The 22,184-nt window shown below is 40.4% G+C and overlaps 1 protein-coding gene across 1 annotated transcript in view; it reads right to left on the bottom strand.

Annotated features, from left to right (window-relative positions):
• Positions 1 to 8,354: 8,354 nt before the first annotated feature.
• LOC137996888 (sentrin-specific protease 7-like) overlaps positions 8,355 to 22,184 on the bottom strand; it is a 38,179-nt gene continuing 24,349 nt past the window's right edge. The window contains exons 19-26 of the mRNA XM_068842522.1: positions 21,834 to 21,947; positions 20,655 to 20,747; positions 20,239 to 20,335; positions 19,434 to 19,597; positions 17,727 to 17,792; positions 17,562 to 17,649; positions 15,677 to 15,745; positions 8,355 to 11,536 (exon numbers count right to left, since the gene is read on the bottom strand). Coding sequence (XP_068698623.1) covers positions 11,399 to 11,536; positions 15,677 to 15,745; positions 17,562 to 17,649; positions 17,727 to 17,792; positions 19,434 to 19,597; positions 20,239 to 20,335; positions 20,655 to 20,747; positions 21,834 to 21,947 — 829 coding nt within the window. The 3' untranslated portion in view covers positions 8,355 to 11,398. The remainder of the gene's footprint in view (positions 11,537 to 15,676; positions 15,746 to 17,561; positions 17,650 to 17,726; positions 17,793 to 19,433; positions 19,598 to 20,238; positions 20,336 to 20,654; positions 20,748 to 21,833; positions 21,948 to 22,184) is intronic.

The following is a 22,184-nucleotide window of genomic DNA, read 5'->3' on the forward strand; positions in this document are numbered from 1 at the left end:
AGCTGTATGACAAGAGAGTGGTCCTCGTGTTTTTTTTTTTTTGTTTTTGTTTTTTTTTTGGCGAAAGTATAAATCTTTTTTGCAGCGACAACCACGTTTCCGTGTGTAGCCGACGTCGTTAACAAACACCATTTCTGTTGGTGGTTGGGGAATACGACTTTTTCAAGATATCCCATCAGTTATTTTCTCGTGACTGGCTAAAATTTTACCAATCAAACTAAGGAAAACGACTCTCTGTTCAAAATAGTAGATAATTTTAAAAAAAGCATTGAGTTCATGCATGGTTGCCTACGAAGTAAGGTGTCTCATTTTGAGGGGTTCATAAATGTACTGTAAAATAGGGACACACCAAAACAACGCGCCCAAAATTTCGATAATTTTTGAGGTTTAATTTTTATTTCGTTGCCGAAAAGTAAAGGAAGTGGAAAGAATGGGCAAATAAAAGATAAGTGGCCGCTTATTTAAATCGTTTCCTTCGATTGTAAAACTGAATATTCCTTCGTTATTAATTTAAGTGATTACAGATGAAACTGTAGGTTCGCATGCCTTGTTTAAAAAAAGGAAAAAGATTGGCGTGTTCCAGAGATTCGAGCAACTTCGAAGTCTTCGGAGCTCAGCGTGATGTTTAAAGTACACTCAAAAATTGACAATTTCATGCTTTTTTGGAAAAAGACAATAAGCGTTCATGGAAAGTAATTTGCAACGCTTCGCGGAGCAACGTATTGTCTGTGGAGAAGAATATATTGAAAATCATTTCACAGCTTGAAAGGATTTCAAGAGAAAAATAAAAAGAGACCTCAAAACATAAAATTGGTCCGATATCTTGGCCAAAGTATAGGTCATCCAAAGTTCTCCGATGCACGCATTTTTATGTCCAGTGGATTCGTTTTGAAACTCTAGAGAAAGCAATGCCACAGCATTGTGGGTTGAAGAAACTTGAAGACGTACCATCGTTTTCAACCAGTCTTGCTTTGCTCCACAAGTCGTGAGTTTCGAAGACCACAAAGGGTAAGAACAATACCGTATTGTTAAGAGAGCGATAACAATGAGATTGTTAAGTACTTGTGTATTAATCTTCATCTGCACTCTTCAGAGGTTGTTGTGACAAATTAGCTATCACTTGGTCCAAAAGGAAAATTGCAAAAGCTACGAAATCTTTCAGAAGTGTTATGGAGTGGGAACAAATGGACATGATGATTCGAAGAATTGCTGATTTTCATGCCCCTGTAGCTCCTCTGTTTTGTAAAATTTACAATACCGTGTTTACTAAGGTGTGTTTATTGGATGATATTTTATATGTAAAGGTAAAGGAGCCTGAAGTGGAAGTCACGACAAAACTACTTATGAACTTTTACCCCATCATTTTTTCAATTTAGAAAAAAAAGTTCTAAGTTCGAGTTGATTTAAGTTCCTTTTCTCAGATTGATATTCGCGCGGAAACAGTTCGTATGTTTCTGGCCGCTGTATTCTTCTGACTTCTTGGTGTCGTATGTTTTGCTCTAAGTAGTCCACCTGACCTGTGATTCTTTTCCACTTAACCACGATTAAATTAAGAGTGTTCGGAAAGTCAAAGGAGATTACAGTTATTGTGAGGATGTTAATTAATGGTGGTCGCTATCTAGTTTTTATCGGCAAAATTCTATTTTATGACGGATGTATTTTCACAAAAAGCGGTTATATCACTAGGCTTGCCTGCAGCAATGGCTACAACTCACTTATGTCGCGGCCAATCGCGTGCCGCAAGGAAAGAATAGGCCGGGGATCTGAGGCTGGAGGTTAAGATTGGTAATGCCACTAGAACATCCTGTTGACTGAGCATAAAAACGTTTGAGAGAACTTCAGGGAGGAGATGCGTAATACATGTATGCATTTGAATTTTGTTTGGGCGCGTTGCCATCACGTTCAAGCTTCGTGAACTGAGTCACGTTCCCTTGCATGTGCTAAGTTTCTCATGTGATTTACTAATGGATGAGGCCACATTCGGGCCTTTCTCCAATGGCATAACTGTCTACTACAATAAAAACATTCTGAATATGACCGGCTCTTCCTGTTTGTTGTTGCACTGACATTAACGGTATCAGGGTGAAAGGAAAGCTTGAAGTATTAGAGAGTTTAAGAAACGACGACGGCTACGACATCTCCACAAAATAATAATAACATTGGTTAAAAGAGGAAAAATGATCGTGCCGCACGTGCAGCACGCGTTTTAGAAAGTATTTCTGCGGTCTTCTGTATGACAACCAAACGACGTGAAATCACCAAATTTGAGGTTTTGACGACAACCTGAGCGCACAAATGTGAACCTTTCTTTTTTTTTTTTTTTTCACCCTGAAACCGCTCGTACCAATTTATTTTTGGGATACTTCGTCCACAATGTGCGACGTGAACGAGGTGGAATAATGGTGAAGGACTTACGACAGAGCAAAGTTCTATTCTGAGGTGACGTAGTTCAGGACAACGGATGTCCACGAGCTCAATGATGCAACTGGCAATGTTTTGTAAAGCAAAACTAAATGAAAATCTCCCAGGGATAAGCACCTAAACGGATTGTGTTTCGAGGAAAGCAAACCGTCTCAGCTTTTTTAGGAAGTAGGCCGCCTCTGCTCTGTTTAAGCACATCCGTCCGGGAAGCGGAAGTTCTTTGTGTGAAATCTACGTCGGCAAATTACCAAACGCGCGTGCATCCCTGAACCATCCTGTTCCATAAGTACTAGCAAAAGGGAGGGAGGGGAGGGCTATTTTTACACCTTTGTGAGCTTTTAGTTGTATATTATTTTGCAGAGAAAGAAAAAGCGATTCAGGTGCTATCGCTGCCATAATCACTATTTGAATTTTACTGCCTTCCTTTGTACTTGTAACACAGGCAGCGGCGAATGACATGAAAAGGTAGATAATGTACAAGTGTTTGCCGGTTCCCGTTGGATACTGCTGCACTGCTCTCGGTCCTTATTGACCCGTTACGAAACTTTTCGGGGTTATTTCTTGGGAAACTAAATATTTTGAGCAAGAGCCGATAAAACGTAGATTTGATTTTAGCCGGTGTACTATATTTCGGCTGGCCAAACCAGCCTTCTTCAGGTACAATGAGAGTTTACATTGGATTGCTTCTATCCAACGTACACCGACAGGAAGATTGTCCACAGTTCAGTCTTGCTTCAAAACTCTGGTATTTCTTGGACAGTATCTCTCCCTATATCTTCGAACCCAGGTGGTTTGAAGACATAGTGGAGTGTTGCAGTAAATTAGCTGTAAGATCAGCTTTTTTAAACTGAAAGGGAGATCGTAGTTTCACAATTTGCTGTTTTGTCCCGGAAAGATAACGGGACTTTCGAGAAACGTGGCCATGCAGTGCCACCTTGTCGAAAACTGGGGCGATCTCATACAAAGCCGTCGATCACGTCAGTCATAGGGCAAAACCGCCGACCGGGTTGGCTCATTTGGTTGAGCATCGGATGCGGGAGGTCGCGGGATCAAAACTCTGCCCGGCCAAGAACACTAAGGGTCTTGAAATAACTGAGGAGAAAGTGCTGCCTTTGCAATGACACATACAAATAGTTAGACACTCTCGTTTTCTCGGATAAGGACGATTAACCGTAGGCCCCGTCTCACAACCCTTCATCGTTCATTACCGTATGGGACGTAATAAAACCCACACACTATTCGCAAAGAGTAGGGTATAGAGTTTCCGGTGTTGTGGTCTGTCTTCTTTGTAAGGGATTCCGTGTCCTCTTCTTGACTCTCTATGGGTATTGTGCCTTAAGGGCCCACAGACGGATTTTTCGCGCGTTGCTAAGGAAGTGAAACGTCACTTCCGGTAACTGACGTCTTCATATCATGAGCTGACAAGAAAACCCACTCACAAGCAAACGTCACCGCACAAACTGTTGTTTCCATCGAAGGTTTTTCCTCGCCTAGCGCTCGTTCTCAGATCAACTGCGCATGCGTAAACGAACTGACTTGCGGTTTGAGAAAAAAGCTAAATTTCCGGCGGTCTTAAATTGAATTATTTCTTTTTTACATGACACGGTTCACCCCCAAATACAGAATATAGCTAAGCATTGATTTTTTAAAATCATCTTTTTTGAAAAAGTTATGGGTATTTCAGTATCGTTTATGTCTTTAAAAAGAACATTTTTCAAAATAAAAAGAAAACCATGCTTGGCTGGATGCAAAAACGAATACAAATTATCAAACCATCGATTAAATACCAAAATTGCGTAGCACGGAGACAAATTTAGAGTTTTCTTTTATTGGTCACGTGACCATGGGCGAGGTATGATGACGTCATATTTAGAGTCATTGGCTTACAAAAGTTGGAAAGTGACCAAAATACTGCCAAATTCTCTCAAATTACTTAACCATTACATTCTTAGCAACGCACCCCCAAAAAATACGTCAGTGGGCCCTTAAATAATGTACAAATACTGAATAAAATGCTGGGCCTTAGCATCGCAGAGTTCAGCGACCTTTTCAAGGAAGTTCTTAACTGAGGAGATGATAATCACATTCCTTGAGCATTGCCAAAGTTATGCCAATGAATAGGATTTCGTACAAAATAATCCACTCTGAGAAAGGCCTCAAACCTGACAGTCAGCCTTTATACACTACAGCTCAAAAGATTCAGTTGGTCACATTCGCCGCGGAAAATACCGAGCTCAACTGTAGTTTGGACGTAATGTTTGAAGCACATCGATATACTGAACAATGGCCATTATCAAATGACCCTTGGTTCCAGAGGAATTCCTTCCAAGTTTGGACCTCGGTGCTCTCTTTGCAAGGCAAAAAAGCTTTCTAGAACCAAGGGTATTATCAAACTGAAATCAATGAAACCGAGAATCGTCGTTGAATTCATAGACAGTGGAGGAAGGGGGGAGGGGGGGGGGGGAACCAGGGAGAATAGGAGCGGGAGGGGTACGGGAGGCGGAAGAGGAAAATACGAGTGCAGGAGTTCTAAGAGTGCGGGAGAGAAATGCAAACGCTACTTGTTGTCATTTATTAATGCGTTACAATACATTAAAAAACAAGAACACAAACGATATCTGACTTGCATTAGCCTCTTCTGAGCAACTTCCGCCCCCGTTTGCCTCCACTGCCTATGAATTCAGGTGGATTCAACGAGATTCGAACGCACGGGAACACACATGATGAGCCCACCAAACTGAACTGCTTCCAATTGAGAGTTGGTAAAGCATTGATGACGCAGAAGTCATGGCTTCGAATCCTGCTGAAGCCACCTGAATTTTGCAGGTGCCTAATGATAAGAGAAAGTTGCTCAAATTGTCCAGACAAGCGCGAAGATCTCTTCTCTCTTTTTTCATCTGTAACGCACACTTCAAAGTATTTCATTTCGATCATTTACTGTCCGGACAAAGATGGCTCAAATTGAGTTGTTGCGTATTTAACAAATACATTCCACGTTGCCGTGCGTCTGTTCAGAAATAGATCACAGATGACGTCAAATGTGGTAAGAACCAAAAACGTGGTACACGAGGCGATAGCCGAGTGTGTAACTGACGTTCTTACCCCATTTTGACGTCTTCTGTGATCTATTACTGAACAGACGCACGGCAACATGAAATCTATTTGTTTTAGATAATAAAAGAATTGACCTTTATTCGCATAAAAGCTGGTGACGTCAATCGTGCGTCTGTCCTCTAATAAGATCATAGGCAAGAACCAATCAAAAAGCGAGAATAACTTGGGTTATCATATAATTAGTTTTAGACGCTTATGAAATCTCGAAGGGGTATTTTCAGTCTGAGGCTTCGTTCATTTAGAAATTCTCTTTCGCGTACCTGAATTAAGTCTATCTGTATTGTTCAAAGAAACAGTCTGTGATTTCTCTGCATAAGCTCTGCAATTCCTTTTCATGAAAAAGACTAAAAGGTCAGCTTTTCAGTATTTTCAGAAGAGGAGCACTGGGACCCGAAACTAAGATCGGTCTGTGCGGAGACGCAGGTGTTTAAAATGTATATCAAATGTTGCATGTGCGCTTCCTGTCAGTGGTACTCTCATTCAAAGTTCCTTTTTGTCTAGCCAGTATAAATGGAATTATAGAACCCATCTTGCTTTTTCTTTAGAGAGGAATCCAAACAAGCAGATTCCTTAAAGACTTCTTTAGATTCTCGAAGTCCTCTTTTCTTGTTAGACGACGGGCAACAGTTCTTGCATGTGTGGGATAGTTAGATCCCAAAGAGTAACAAGATCGCTGTAAAATACAGTAGAATGCTTTTCTTGTCACAAATTTAAACGTTCTGGCTCGGGTTGCTCGAAGCACGGTTAGCGCTGACCGGCATCAAATACCATGGAAACCTACAGGTTTTGATATCTCTTAACCAACGGATAGCGCTAACCAGGCTTCGAGCAACCGATCCCTGGGCTGCTCATTTCTTGAGCGGGTTTAGTCATGCAGTGTTGTGATTTTGCCAAAGATCTAGAGAAGAAAATTTCCTTCTCCTCAAACTCAATTTATATTTAACAAGACGCTCTTCAAAGCGTTTACTCGGAATACCAAGTTGCTCAGAACATAGTTAATGGAGGTAATGCTCAGAAGTAGAGTGATACATTTTGGAAGGGTTAGAAGCAAACTAGAAGCCCTGGGATTGAACAGACTAAAGCGATGCTCTTCTTTGGATATTCAAATTTGCTAAGTACAGAATTAAAAAAAAAAACATTTCTGCATTGATGTCTGGATGGCTCATTCATAGCAACGGATAACGTATCCGTGAACATCTGTTAGCGTTTAGAAATAAATCCAACGGGCGACCATTTCCAGCATTCGGTACAGGTTGTCGGATCGGAAATAGCGTGAACCTACTAGATGAAGCGTGACATCAAAGTGAAATCAGTGGCAAGGGAGAGTGAAACACTCGCGTAGCGAGAGAAAACTAGCTTGTGAAAAACCATTCTTGTAAGTGAAATTAAGCCCTCCTCTTCCCAGCTACACCGGTATCCATTTGCAAAGTTTCGAAATCAACAGTGTTGTTAAAAATGCTGTGACCACCCTCTAACGTAGCCGTGAAGACCGTGAAAACAAAAAATTGACAACCGCGGATGATGTATGAATATGCTCGTACAAAGAACAGCTAAAAAAAAAAACTAAAAAAATTCGGGCATTTCCAACATACCGCTGCTGGGAGTTCTGTACTGACGATCATGTTATCAACAGGCAAGATTTGATTAAATATCTTATTCATAACATTCCCAAATTAACTGCTACTCTTTTTGCGTCATATGCCATTCACTCAGAACATGGGCTTGAGTTTCTGAATCAACGAACGACATTTACACTGAAGCCCAAACACAGCACCCATCGCTTTGGTTGTTCCACAGCATGTTATGCGTCCGGATTTTCATCGAATTCTGCAAGAATCGAGACTCTTTGAAGCCTAGCGCGGGCAAAAATCCTCTCCAACGACACTCGTCACCACGCGTCAATATTTCTTGTTGTTGTTGTTGCAAAAACTGTTTCGTTATAGAGGGAGGTGAAATGTATTGCTCCATGGGGACCAGTGCATTGCTTTTTAGCCAATGAAATCACTGCCTCGTAATTCTAATGTCCATTTTGCTGCACCCAAACACCGAGATTATAACTCGGATACCTTTCAGGTATTCCGAGTAACTAGCTTAGAAAAGAAAAACAATAGCGTGACATCGGCCAAGCCGCTGACACGCCCTTAACACGACCGCCAAGTTAAAGGAGTGCTAAAGCAATACTACTCTTTTCAAGTAATTTGAAAATAGAACGAGAGTTTATAAACGCAGCAAGCGTGTCCAAGATCGTGAGAACTGTGTTCTACTGCGGTCACTGAAGAAACCACAACATTAGCTCCTTCGCCGCCACTACAAGTCATCGACTTCCGCAAAAATAGACGTGATTGAGTGAATCTGGAGTCTGGTTTATTCTATCGCCATAACAAATGGGGTACCGCCCTCATTCACCCTGCATTTTTTTTAATTCCCCAGAATTAGAAACCACTTTACATAGAAACACTTTGGCTGTTTGACCCAGCCTATGCGAAAACCAAAACATGTTTTGGTTACAAAACTCGGTAATGACGTTCAAACGTTCGTTTAAAAATGTCGGTCTTGAGCTCCAAACGTGTCAGCACTTCCTTCGAATATTTAATGTTGCCACGTTTTCTTCAGTTTATATTTAGAGCCCGCGTTGTTATTCTGAAAGATAATTGTCAAACTCACTCAGACGTTTCAGCAAGTAGTAACTTGTTCAACGTTTCTATTCTAATCTCGTGGTAAACCAGAACTTGAAGAATTGCGCAGTATCTGCTTCGAACGGCTCATTGCGCCGGTTGGAATATCTTAAAATAGCAAATGGGGTTTATTCCCTAGAATTACTTGGGGTCATCAATACAGATAGACGATATAGTTTCCAGTTTATTTACTTCGGCATGAGCAACCATGCTTAACCAACATCGAGTCTCATAAATATCTACAATATAAAATTTTTCAGTAAACAGACGTGACAAGACTCGTTGTGTAGAGATGAATAGTTAACCCAGAAGACCTCTCAAAATAAAGAATGCTGGGTGTATCGTCTTCTTAATTATCATCTTTTAATCGCATGTAGAAATCAGTATTGTAAATAGTGATAGCTCCCGTCATATAGATCGGACCAGAGACAAAGTGGATTTGAAGTTGCTATCGCAACAGTTTTGTTTCCGGAAAGAAATTTCGCTGTCGTTTTAAGTGAATATCATTCAGTTTCTGTAGAATTAACGAGGATACCAAAAGTATGGACTCTAGGGTAGGGCTAAAAAAAAGTTGCCATGCCTACATAACAAAGCTCGTCCGTCTTTCTAGAAAACGTGTTCAATTTGAATAGCAACACCCCCATATTTTCAGAAGTGTTTTTTATTTTTTTGATAAAAACCAAAGGGCGGAAATAACTGATGATGCTATCACATTCCTCATTTAATTTGCATGATGGAAAATCAACAAAACTGTTTTTCCTGGCTGAAGGGGCTTTGTTCAACACGATAACATCAATCGTTTTCTTCACATCTGGAGTGTAATCACTGTAATTCCGCCTTAAGGCCGTCCATTTTTTTTTTCAATGTTTACAATCGTGTTCGACCTACCCATATTTTTTAGTTTTCAAAAAAACAAAGATACCAGGTTGGTAATGACTTAATAACACATTTTTTTGACTTTTAAGCCGAAATCCATTGCGACGTGCTCTCTCTCTCTCTGTCTTCCACAAGAGAGGGGTGGGAGGAAATAACGTAAACACTAAGGGCCCGGTCGCACTGGCAGACTTTAATAGTTTCTTTGCAAACAAAACGGTCAAGCTAAAAGCTTGGACGAGTGTAGCCGACGGACGCGCGAGAACCTCACAGATTTTTGTCAAACTCTACCAAACTTCAGTAAAATCCCACCTGAACAAATTTCAGCCACAGAGGAAAGCCCCAGCTCAAAATTGTATGTGTAACCTTCAGAGAAGACCTTTGCAATTAGGACGCACACATTGACTCTATGTTAAAGAAAGCTAGCTCAAGATTGTAAATCCTACCTGTCTGCAAATATCACGGGTACAGTAAACACCCGCATATAAGAAGACGTTTTTCAGGCTTAATGCTGATCGTGTTCTTATTTGAAGTGTGCTTAGTGAGAAATAAGCCTGAAAGTGTTCTTAAAATGTTCTTAAAATTGGTTTCAGAAATACTTTAAACTATATATTACTGGAGGTTAAATTAACATATAATGCTGTTTTGTAATAGATTTTATAGTTTGTAATGGTCCTGAACACCAGAGTACTTTGATGTAAGTTACTGTACTGAATTGTTTCCTTATCCTAATACCCTTTTCCTTTATATTAAGAACATGTTTTATTTATCAGCCTGAATTTGTTCTTATTTATATGGTGCTTTATTGACCAAATTTCAGCCTGATGTTTTTAATCCACTTGTTCTTATATGCGGGTGCTTTCTGTACTTTACTGTATTGCCGAAGTAACTCCCCCATTTGGCAGTATGATCATGTCTATTTTTTAATACGGTATCGAGGTGTGGGGCTGTGCTTTTGAATCCAAGTACATCAGCCGTATTGATAAATTATGCAAACGAGCCTTTAAATCAGGCTACACCACAGACTACACTCCCTTTGCAGGCGTAATGGGCCATTTCCGAGTTGCTGTTTGCGGCTCGGTTTCGAAGTGAGTCTTGGTGCTCAAGGGAAATGAAAGGAAAATGAGTTTGATTTGCATAAGAATACGCAACTCATTTACATTTGAATGGTTGTGCGCCAGGACTCGTTTTGAAACTGAGACATGCAGCAACTCGGAAATGGGCTATTAGGAAGCGGGATTTGAAGCTATGGAACGATCGACACTGACCACTGCCTGCATAACCTGCTACCGATGCAGAGGAATCCGAAGTTGCGCAACCATGGACACAACTACATTTTACCACGAGTCAGAACAGAACGCTTTAAACGCTCATATATAAATAGATGTCTCTTTCAATTTATATGACTTTGATATAGCTATAACTTTCAGTTTATTATTGTTAACTTACACTTGTGATGTAAGTAGGTACATTTCAATCAAGACTCGTTCATTCATTCGTTCATTAAGAGGAGGAGGAACCAGTGTCTTGCCTCTGAGCAGGCCGATTTTTTTTGCCAGGATATCGAACAGAAAATTGCGTTTTCCTTTTTTTTTTCGGAAATTGAAAGTTCGTGACAATTTTTCTGCCTCGTGCGACCCTGCCCTAACTTTCTTCTCGTTTCTGTCCACTGTGATTCGACTGTTTATGCAGCTTGAAAATGGTATTTTAGAATTCTTTCGATTTTTGTAAATCCTGTTGCTGTTTTCCCTGCGACCGACCGGCTGGCCCAAAATTAGGAAACGCATTCGACGGTAAACGGAGAAAAAAGGGACGACCTTAACGGTGAAGAATGAAAAGACTGCTAAGTTAGAGGAGAAAATTACAATTTTGAGATTTACACAACTCCTTTCTTTGGTTGTGGAGAGTTTAGGTCTCCAAACTAAAACAAGGTTGATGATCGCTTTTTCCTCTGAGACGGAACAAGAAATTATCCTCTTCTAAACAGATGCACTAGACAAAAAAAGCAAACTTGCCAAAATGGCCACGAGGATGCTAAAAATTAGAAGTTTCTTTTTTTCCCTTTTTGCAGTTAGGGTTGTTTTGAGTCCCTTGCGTGTAAAATTAATGATTACACATCCACAAGAAATTTATTCCGCACTTTTGAGTTAAGCTATTGCAAAGAAAACAGACAAACCTAATAAGGTTGCAAAGGCCCATTACGGGCAGCAGAAACGTTATGGTTCAATTTCTCACTCCACCTTGGTCAAAATCTCTGGCGGCCAAGTTACGCTCAACTGACGCGGCCCAGGTGGGCTGGTACGGGAAGACTTCAATCATTCATGATTGTCATTGCGGTGAGCTGCTTTCAGGTTGAAAATGAGCTCCCGAATATCGCTTCGCTTTTGCGCAATCGTTTCCCGGGAAAACCAGTCTATTTTCTTTATGGGAAGAGAAAAATCTGTGATTGGATCCTAAAAATGAAAACAATATATCAAGAAACGGTAGTGTTTTTTTGACATCCATCAAGAGTGAATAAGATAAGAGTGGTTCTCTATTAGTTTGCGGTCTTGCCCCAGCACAGCCACAAATGGACTTATTTAGATACACTTTAAACGCTAAAACAAAGAAAGGGACGCCAATTTTAACCAATCAGAAGAAGTCATGTCATGCGTGACTGCTTCTGCCATGTTTTTTCAGGGACATGACGACTGATTTTCGCGGGAACGGGTATTCTAAAAATAGACTCATTTGTGACTGTGTAGGGAAGCCCACCCAAGCCATTATCACTCTTGCTAACATACTTTTCGATTTTTTTAGAGCATATGAAAACTGCGGAAAAAAACATTTTGATCACCGCGTTGGGGATAAACTTGAATTCGCAATTGACCAGTGGCCCGTTTTTCGAAAGTCCTGAAAAACTTTTCGGGCCCGGGGCCCATTTCTCGAAAGTCCCGAAAACTTTTCGGGCCCGAAAAGCCATTTGTGAAACTGCTAACCGCTTACTTCGGAGAGCCGATCTTTTAAAGTGTTTGCAAGGTAACAAAAAGAAAAATAACTGTAAAGTTTGACGACTTAAATCCTCTCCGTTATTGAGATACAAAGGGAATTGTGACACCCGAAAATGGCCCGTAAAGTTTCGGGACTTTCGAGAAACGGGCCCCCGGAAAGACATTTGTGACTGCCAACCGCTTGTTTTGGAAAGCCGACCTTTTAACATGTTTTTAAGGTAACAAAAAGAAAAATAACTGTGTAATTTGACGACTTAAATCCTCTCCGTTCTTGAGATACAAAAGGAATTGTGACACCCGAAAATGGCCCGTAAAGTTTCGGGACTTTCGAGAAACGGGCCCCAGTTCTTAGATGTCTTGATCAGTAGCTCGTGCAGCGCAATCGCGCGGTCATGGGTTCGAATCCCGTTCAAGCTTGGAATTTCTGCTTTAATAAGTTTCTCAACTAACTACAATGATCTTTCCAACTTTCTTTTAATCTTTTAGTCTTCCTCGTTTACTGGAAGCGCGGCTTAGTTTCATCCGTAGGGAACGGCAACGTGAACGAAAACGTCACTCTAAATTATAACTTAGCGCTATCACAAGTGTTTCGCGATCATTCCGCCTTGTTCACCTTGTACAATGCGGGCGAACTGTCCTGTGACTGGACTTAACTGATTTGAGTGTAATGTGAAGTGCTAGGTTTCTACCCCATATGAGCCATCTGAGCGTTAGCCCTACTCATGGAAATGGGCCCACACAAGGACAGAGAAAAACTCCGACCAGGGTGGGTGACTGGATGAGTGCGAACGGTTTTAGAGTAAGAATAAAAAAATGAAAGGTTCACTGTTATGTGCTCATGTTGTCATCAAAACCTAAAGGCGCCCGCATACGAGGAAATAATGGTGCGGAAACATTGTTGCGGAAGAAAATGCTTCCCCGTTTGCGGCCACAAGAAACATCTGTTGCGGAAACAAAACATGCTTTCCGGGAAGCAAAAATGTTTCTGAATTTGTTCAGAAACATTTTGCTTCCTCAGCAAATGTTTCCTCGTTTGCGCGCCGAGGAAATGCACGGACATTCGTGCTGCACGTGGAGAACGAGTATTTTTCCTTTTTTAACCAATCATATTCTTGCTTTGTGGCGTTGTCGTTGCGGTCTTAAGGAGTTTAAGACACGACAACGCCATAAAGCATTGGTATTATTGGTTAAGAGGAAAGATGATCGTACTGCACGCATTTTTGTAAGCTTCTCTCCCGTACTCGTCAAAACAACAACTTGAAATGGCCAATTTTAAAGTTCTACTCTGGTTAAAGAAAAAAATAAAATCACTTCCTTTTTTCTTCAGATTTTGAATGTGTGTTTGCTTCACAACTGACTGGCAAAAGTCTGAGTTTTGACTTTTATCCAAAGGTTGTTTACTTTGAGTGTAAGTTTTGGATTTCACGGTCCGCCATTACTCACGTTCAAAACTGACCGATTGAACATCAGAGGATTGGATCCAGGAAAAAGTAGCGTAATTTACTTCCTGGCTTAAAATCGCAGCACGTGAATGCAGCTTACTATATATGCAAAACGAGAGTTGAAAAGTCTGAAATCCCGCAACTCCCGTGGTTCATATTAATTCAGCCGCGTACACACGCATTGCATTCTTAAAATAGCGAGTCTTTGACGTCATTTTCTCCTCTATCCAGCTCTCTCAAGATTTTAAAGTTAGTAATGGCGTACCCTTAAAGAGGAAAATTCCAGTTAAAGTAAACAAGTGTCTTTTTGAAATTGGGTCACTTAGTGCTTAGTTAATTAACATAGTCTTGAAATCCAAAGTAAAATAAGAACTGATTTTTTGGTCATAGTAGCACTTTGAGGTCTCGACGACAACGTGGGCATACCGCAGCAAATCTTTCATTCTCTTTCTTTACTTCAAATCCGTCCGTACCAATCCATTTATAGGATACTTCGCACATAATGTACACCATAAACGAGATGGAATAGCCGTGAAATACTTAGACAAGCTCAAACTTAGATTTTGAGGTGCCATTTTCATCGCCTTAGCCGTCGTGGTTTCTTAAACTCCATTTTGCTTAAGGACGGTGCCTATTATTGTTATTGCGCATACGTTCTGCGCATCTCGAGATACTTGGGTTTCCTACCGGTGATGCTTACCAATACAGTGATATTTTTGCGCGATTTAAAACTATCCAGAGAAAGTAGATCTTAGTAAGTACTCTTGGTATCCAAAAAGAAAATTGGGGGTAACCATGCATTTTTGAGAGATAATTAAGCTTCAATTCGGGAAAGAACGCCATATATTGCTTTGTATTTTACAGCTCTTTACAAATATTATTCATCAATTATCTTTGAAAAATGCGTGGTTAGCCCCAATTTTCTTTTTGGATTTCAAAAACCCAAAATTAATTACGCTGTTCTTTTGTCTTTTATTTTATTGCTATGTGCGCTATTTTTGTTTCCTGCGCATTTCATACTTCATATTCAAATTGTACGCAAGTTCTGCCCCGTAATTTTGTAACGTACCTTAATATAAATTCAAGTGTAGAACCGTTAAAAAAGCTCATTTGCAACTGAAGATGACATGAGTATGTCGAAACATGTATTGTAAATTGAAAACTGTCGTTTCTCTTTTGAGAATTATTGTTACTCTGCTATCTTTACGTCCATTTCAATAACACTTGTTAAGATCTACATTTGCTGCATAATCATAAACCGCAGCAAAAATACCCTTGAATTAGTAGGCACCGTCCTTAAGGCCCGGCATCCGTTCGATTTTGTTGTACTCATGCAAAACCGTTTGCCCCCTCCCCCCCCCCCCCCCCCCCCGCCCCTTTCAACCGTGTTGAAACATGCTGAATCGAAGTTGAATCGATGTTGCACGAGTTTAAAAGCGTTTATACTTTGCTTCAACAACCATTCAACATTTCGTTTGTTATCGCGAGTGTTGAATGAAAATACCTCCCCCCCCTCTTTCGATATTGTTGGGTATGCGCGTGCGCACTAATCGGTCTCTCAATGTTCTGTTCATGTCCGTATCCATAGTAACAAGTCCGTATCCTCTACCAGGCCTCTCGTGGGGCTTTGTTGAATCAAATGTTGATGATGTGTTGAAACAGTTTGCACACCACAGCAGTCAGCATCGTTCAACAAAATCGGACGGATGTTGAAGATGTTTGCCCGGGCATTTAAACTTCCTGGTTTTAAATCAAAGTGTCAAATAAAATAGATGCTGCAGACTCAAATCTAGGAAAAATGCGCGCAAATAGACCTTATTCCAAAATGGCCGTCATTTAAATATTCTTTTCTTTTTATTCAAATTAGCCCTTGATGCCTCGTTCTTGAGCAGAAAGTTCAAAACAATATTTTGCCTTGAACGAGGCGTCAATGTCTAATTTCAATAAAAACCAAAGAATGTCTAAATGGCGGCCATTTTGGAATAAGGTGTATTGGTTGACGAATTACTGATTCGATGACAACATAGCACGCGATTTTTCCCTTTGCTTTGGCTATACAACGATTCACGCGTAATCGGCTACATCATGTTCTAGGCCTGTATTCTTGAAGACGTTTGCCCGAAGAGCATGCATATATTCTTCTGTTTGCTGGCTAACTTACCTTGAAAAAACTTTCCATGTATTGTAGCACGTACACACCACAATCACAAAAGTTATCTTGCTGGGGCACCTATAGATAGCGGGGAAAAAAGAAATGATGCGAATAGATGGTTTTCAATCACGTGATGAGACGGCCATGTCGGTGCGCAAAACTATAGCAAATTATGGCTCATGTTTTGCGTTATAATAAAGTCAAATTCCCAAAAGACGTTTTTCTCTTTTGTTCTGTGCACCAACATGGCTGCTGTGACGTCAGGTGAAAACCATCTACAAGGCCAACTGTCAACACTAGAAAGTACACCAGTCTCGTTGTCGAGAAATCCGTGGAAGGTCTTGTCGAAGTCATTCAGAAGTACGGAAACATAAAAATGTAGTAGAAGAGGACATTGATGTGGTTTCCGCAAAAAAATTGTTGATCGTGTTACTTGTGCGATGGTATTCTGCACGACGGAATACACGCTGAACACTCAGTAAAAATACACTTACCGAAAGCTTTCACTCGCTCTTACAACAAGCTAATGAATATTTCTCCTTGAAAAGAAACCATTTTCTTTTATGGTGTGCAAGGCTCAAGTTTTTGTTTCTCAAACACTTTCAATCCGCCATTTTGAGTCAATCGTTTATTTCTTACTGTTTACTGTTTTCTGTTTCCATTCAAACTCAAGCATGCGCAATAAGACCGGAACCCCACGTTTCTCAAGGCGCTCACCCGCTGACCAAAAAGCCCGAGGACTGGGTACGAGATTGGTTCAAAATAGAACGGATTGAATGTGGGCTTCCAAGGAAACAGTCGACCCGATGGATTTCAAGTTTGTTACAATCATCTGGATAATGGCCATTTCCCTGCTGCAACCATCTCTTTAGTAATCATGTAATGATTATTTTACTGATGAAGGAGTTTCACATGACCACTCTTGAGTCTTATGGCGCCCGCAAACGAGGAAACATTGTTTCCCGAAATGTTCCCTCGGCGCGTAAACGACGAAACATTTACCGAAGCAAAACGTTTTTGAACAATTCAGAAACATTTTTGCTTCGGCAACAAATGTTTCCTAGAGCCACAAACGGGGAAACATTTGCTTCCGCAACATTGTTTCCTTGTTTGCGGGCGACTTTAAAAAAGTTGCTCAAAATATCGTAACCTCGGCTTTTTTTAATTAACCATCACCTGTAAGGGAATCTTTGCTGACGTCATTGTCTACAATTCTTTGTTTCATTAAAAAAGGAGCTCACAGAAACAGAAACGTATTTAAATCTCCAATCTTAAAGGGGCAGTGTCACGCTATTTTAGTCCAAATTCAAAACAATAAAGGACGTCTTTGCATCAATGAAGACCAAAAAATACAAAAACTAATGCTGTAGTTTTGTTGCCAATGGCCACTGAAGTGCACTGAAGCTTTTTTTTTTGTTGTTTGCAGCCAAGGATGGAGCCTTGAAACGTGAAAAAATTGGCCAGTTTTTTCAAGTTTGGAGACGTTGTTCTCTGAAAGTCGCGAAAAGTTAAATACGAATAGCTCTTTGTGCCATATTATATTTCGTATCATCTCAGTGAGTTGTCAGGAATGTTTAACGTATGAGCTAGAGTTGGTACTAATTTAGATTTTTACCCAGTGTTGACATAAAAACAGTAAATTTAGTATGACAGTGCCCCTCTAAGCCTTCAACTTTGATAACGAGCCAGTCAAAAGCCACCAAAAACTGATCCCATACATTTTTTGCAAAATTCCGATTTTTCGTTGCTCAGAGATTATCTGGTATCATAATGCAATGCAATGCAATTTCAATATTCATTACTTTATTCTTGGTTGACTGATTAGGAAACGATAGCCTTGTGCTGATGAGAAAAAAAAAGTAAACAAAGATTCCCTTATATCGACACAACCAACCTTAGGGTGACTGCCTTTTATGTTGTCTTTCGTAAATTCTCTGGGCTCAGACTCCTTCCGCCGTACCTTCCATTCGACCTGGAGGTAACTGGCAATAAAGAAACAAAAAAAAACCATTAAGACACAAATAGAAAGAACCCACATTTTATCCCAATTTTCACTTACTTTCGGAGATTAAACATACACCTTGCTCGCTGTCCCCCCAGGGAGTCGAACACCAAAATGCATGGCCTGTAGATGAAAAAAACACTGATGTTACTAACGAGTACTGGTCTTAACCTGAAACAAAACTTCGTCTCTGAAGTCTTTTCAAACATGATCAAGCACAGAAACAGCAGGCATAGCGCATCATAAGAGAGGAGTGTAAAATGTTTCGGTTTTTTAGAATTAATTTTGAGATTCACTCAAAAGGTGGAAGCAGGTTTGATGAAGTGGCGACAGGACTCGCTTTCCAGCACTTTGACTGTCTGACATAACGATGTCTGATGCTGATGGTGGTTAGAGTAGTTTTCAATTGAGAGTCGAAAGTAATTAGATAATTACTTTGGTTTATGATTACTTCACTCAGTGATTGGTTCAAAGTTTTCGCACCACTTTTTCAACCAATCAGAGGTGAAACCAAAACCAATCGTGGTTCGCGCGTGCACATTTTCCCGCCCTTTGTGTCGACTACGTGTAATTACTTCGAGTTTTGATTGGTTTACTGGATTGTCTCCGTCCTTTTTGATTGGCCAAAGTAATTACTTTGGTTTTGGTTTTACGACACTCATTTGAAAACCGCTCTATGATACAACGGTTTTCAATTAAATGTCGAAAGTAATTAGTGAATTGCTTTGGTTTTGCATTACTTCACTCAGTGATTGGTTCAAAGTTCTCGCGCCACTTTTTCAACCAATCAGAAGTGAAACCAAAACCAAAACCAATCGTGGCTCGCGCGTGCACATTTTCCCGCGTTTTGTGTGGGCTGCGTGTAATTACTTCGAGTTTTGATTGGTTTACTGGATTTTCTCCGTCCTTTTTGATTGGCCAAAGTGATTACTTTGGTCTTAGTTTTACGACACTCGATTGAAACTCGCCCTAATGCTAATAACGATGATGATAATAATAATAATAATCATCATCATCATCATCATCATCTTTATTGATACGACTACTGGCAAAATGCGCTCGGCGCCATCATTGGGTTGGGCGGTGTGTTGGTTCTCTTTTTTGTTTAGAAATGTTCTTCTCCAGGTAATCCTCTTTCCCCTCACATGAAAAAAAAAAAAGACTACTTGATTTTTGTTCTGCTACGGATTAACGTAGACCCCAAGCTTAATCCATCAGGGAATGGCTAACAGGGAGCTTAAGCAAAGGCGTTTTTGAACGACGTGCGTCAACCGGAAGTGGACGTTTCACAATCTTCGGTAGTGGTTTCGCCCAAATCCTCCAGGGAATCGTCTCTATAACACTAAAGACGCTGAGCAGTACAAATGTGGTGGCGTCAAGGCAGTTTGAAAAGGAAAACGCTTCACTTTCGGTTGACGTACGTCTCTCAAAAACGCCTTTGCTTAAGCTCCCTATTTTCTCCTGAACGAGTACGGTGACCCCCACTTTTTATTTCACATGTTTGCCGAGAACGGTGTCTTCATGAAGTAGTGAACAAAACCAGCCAAAATTGATCTAAGTTCAGTATTCCAGACTTGCGATCAAATTGATCGTTTCAGCCTCGGAGCAAAGAAATCGTGAAAGCTCCTCTCTGTATGGCCGCGGAAAACGACTTGCTTCAAGAGTTCAATCTCTTTGGCTTTGTACGGACAAGTGCGTTTCTTGTGCAGAATGTTTACCGCGACCGAAAGGTAAAGCATCGTTCAGTTTACATTTTGAACTTACTGTGATTTTATGGTCTGTTTGGACAGGGATTTTTTCCTCCTGTGTTTCGAATATGCTGACTGTAGCTTGGCAAGAGCAGGTAACTCAAGATCGGCGTCTTCCTCTTCGCTACCGTCATTGTCATTCTCTGATTCCTTGTCGGTTCCCGTTTCCGAGTCTTTATCCTAGAAAATTAAAAGAAAACTAATGAAATTACCACCAAAAAGCAACGAAGCGTCTTCTACCCAGGATATGTTAACCTTTTTAAGGCCGAAGACTCGAGGACAACTCAAGGACGCTCTAGTAACCGAATCAATGACCAATGTTGGTTGTGCAACCTTTGAATCCGCCACACAAGAGTGTTTTTACAGCTCAGGTAAAACGGTGCGGTACGTTTGTGCCAGTAGAAAATTTGCAATTATCACTATGTAAAGTGTTAAATTTAAAGGCCCTAATATTTGTAGATCTCGTTCAGTAAAACAGTCAGGGACTGCTATACAATAATGTAGACAATTTTTTATGCAAGGCCCAGCTGAACAAAGTACAAGTGCCGGATCTTAGGAGATCTAACCAGCAAATAATTTGTATACTAAAAAACAAAATAATAATAAAATATATGTATCCTCACAGCCGTAAAACCAACCTTGCATTATTGTTTTGTTTTTTGTAAACAATAATGACCACTTCAGTTTCAAGTGCTTTCAGGACCTTGTAAGGGAATCTTAAAAGTTTACACTGATCTTGACGGTTTCTGCCGTAATGTAACATGACTGACGAGGACAATGTACTCTCTTAGATATAATGATCTTTCATGGCCAAAATATACCTTGGAACCGGTTTCGTCATCTTCATCTGTGATTTCATTTATGTATGTGGCTTCGGTGTGTCCAGCAAAACAAATAACTGCAAGGTACCAATGCGAACTGGAACAAGACAGTGAGGCCAGTTTGTTAGCAATATTAAAGGAATTCCAATAGAGGGTTAAAAGGGGCTTGGTTTTGCAAAACTTCGCTTCGTAATTGGCTTTACAATCTCGCGCCACATTAATGACACAATCACATCGTTTTCCCGTGGTTAGCTCCGGCTGTCTATGTACGCTTCGCGCTAGGATTGGCCCATTTGTCTGCTTCGACTGCTATGATAGGCCACAGAACTATTGGTCTCGGGATACTCAATCGGCAACCACTCAATAAAAAGAGTGCAAAAATACTGAAAGCGCAAGTCTCAATCTGTGGAACATACTTTTCATTGATTGGCACAAATACGAAGTCTTTTTCAAATATATCTACATTCTTGGTCCATGTTTTCACTTGCGAATGCATTCTGTCTGGAGTGCTAAGGATAAAAATAAATAAATAAATAAATAAATAAATAAATAAATAAATAAAAGTCAAAAGAAGGTGTAGTCGTCAAGATAAACATCAAAATGCAACAGAATTTTGAAAACTTTCGATACTACTCTCTTTATTCTAATCAACATTTTCCTGCTCGGGAATTACAAGGGTTACCAAGTCAACTGAAACTAGACGCCATATTGGCTGTCCGTTAGGCTTCTAATGACGTCGTGAACGGGTCTCGCGACAAATAATCTCACGCATGATGTAATTTTAAAGTTATTTATTCTCCTACGATTCTGGCTTGACACGTTGTCCCTGAAAACTCTCTTCTCATGCAGTACAAAAAAAAAGTCTAAAGTTCACCGAGATTATATTTCCAATAGCTTACATTCAAGTCTTGGGGTTCGGCAGTTTGGGATTCAAAATCACGCAATCCACGGCGATGATGATGATAATAAAAATAACACCAATAGTCATAATCATCATCCTCATTATCACCACTTCAAGTCTCAAGGCTAGGTAGGCGAGCGGACGTCTTTACTTATTGAAGACTACCAGGAAATATTATTTCGTTTCCGCAGTTCAAATACACATGTACGAAACTTCATACATTCTAAAAAAAATCAAAGAGTCTGTCAGTGAATCCATCTTACATTGTAGATGTCAAAAAGCACTGCCTCGTGTTGAAATATTCGTTTCATTTTTAAGGTCCAATCGCAGATTTTTCTCCCCCAATAAGCAAAATGAACTGGTTTCCGCGGGAACCGATTGCGCAAATATTGAAGCGATATTCGGGAGCCTGAAAACAGCTAACAGCAATCGAGATCAAGCCTTGATTAAAGTGTCAGGCTTGCTTGCGACTGCTTATCTACAAGTAACTGCGATGATATCCCAACTTTCATTTCAAGGGTGCTTGTCTTTTCTGCGGCTTAGGAGTTCATGGCTGGGTTGCCAGAATTCGCCAGCCATGGGAGAAATCTCCGTTCAGGAGCTGCCAACCAATAATGTAAAATCTGTTGGGTGTGGCAGGCACCCAATTTGCGGTGTGGTTTTTCCTCATTTACAATCAACTTTCTCCACTAACCTGCCGTGATTGTCTAAACTGTTATTCCTCTGCGTAAGACGCTTGTAAAAGAATGAGCTCAGAATGTGTGTGCGCTTCCTGTCCTCCGGTTTAAGTTTTTCATACAAGACAAACCTGCCATAGAAGAAATCAGAGGAAAAATGTTCAAGCTGTATGAGAAAAAAACTTGCTAGGTTACTTTCGAAACTTGCATGCGCTCCATTCCCAATGATTTCGTTCTCGTTTTTCACAGCGAGCAAGGCGCTATCAATATTCACTTCACCTTAGCACAATGAACAGGATTTTGAGTCACTGGAGATTCGTTGGAGTTTTTCCCGGAACGTCATAGCGATGCCTTTTGTGTCAGAGCAA

Source organism: Montipora foliosa, chromosome 3 (assembly GCF_036669935.1).
Source record: "Montipora foliosa isolate CH-2021 chromosome 3, ASM3666993v2, whole genome shotgun sequence".
Lineage (NCBI taxonomy): Eukaryota > Metazoa > Cnidaria > Anthozoa > Scleractinia > Acroporidae > Montipora > Montipora foliosa.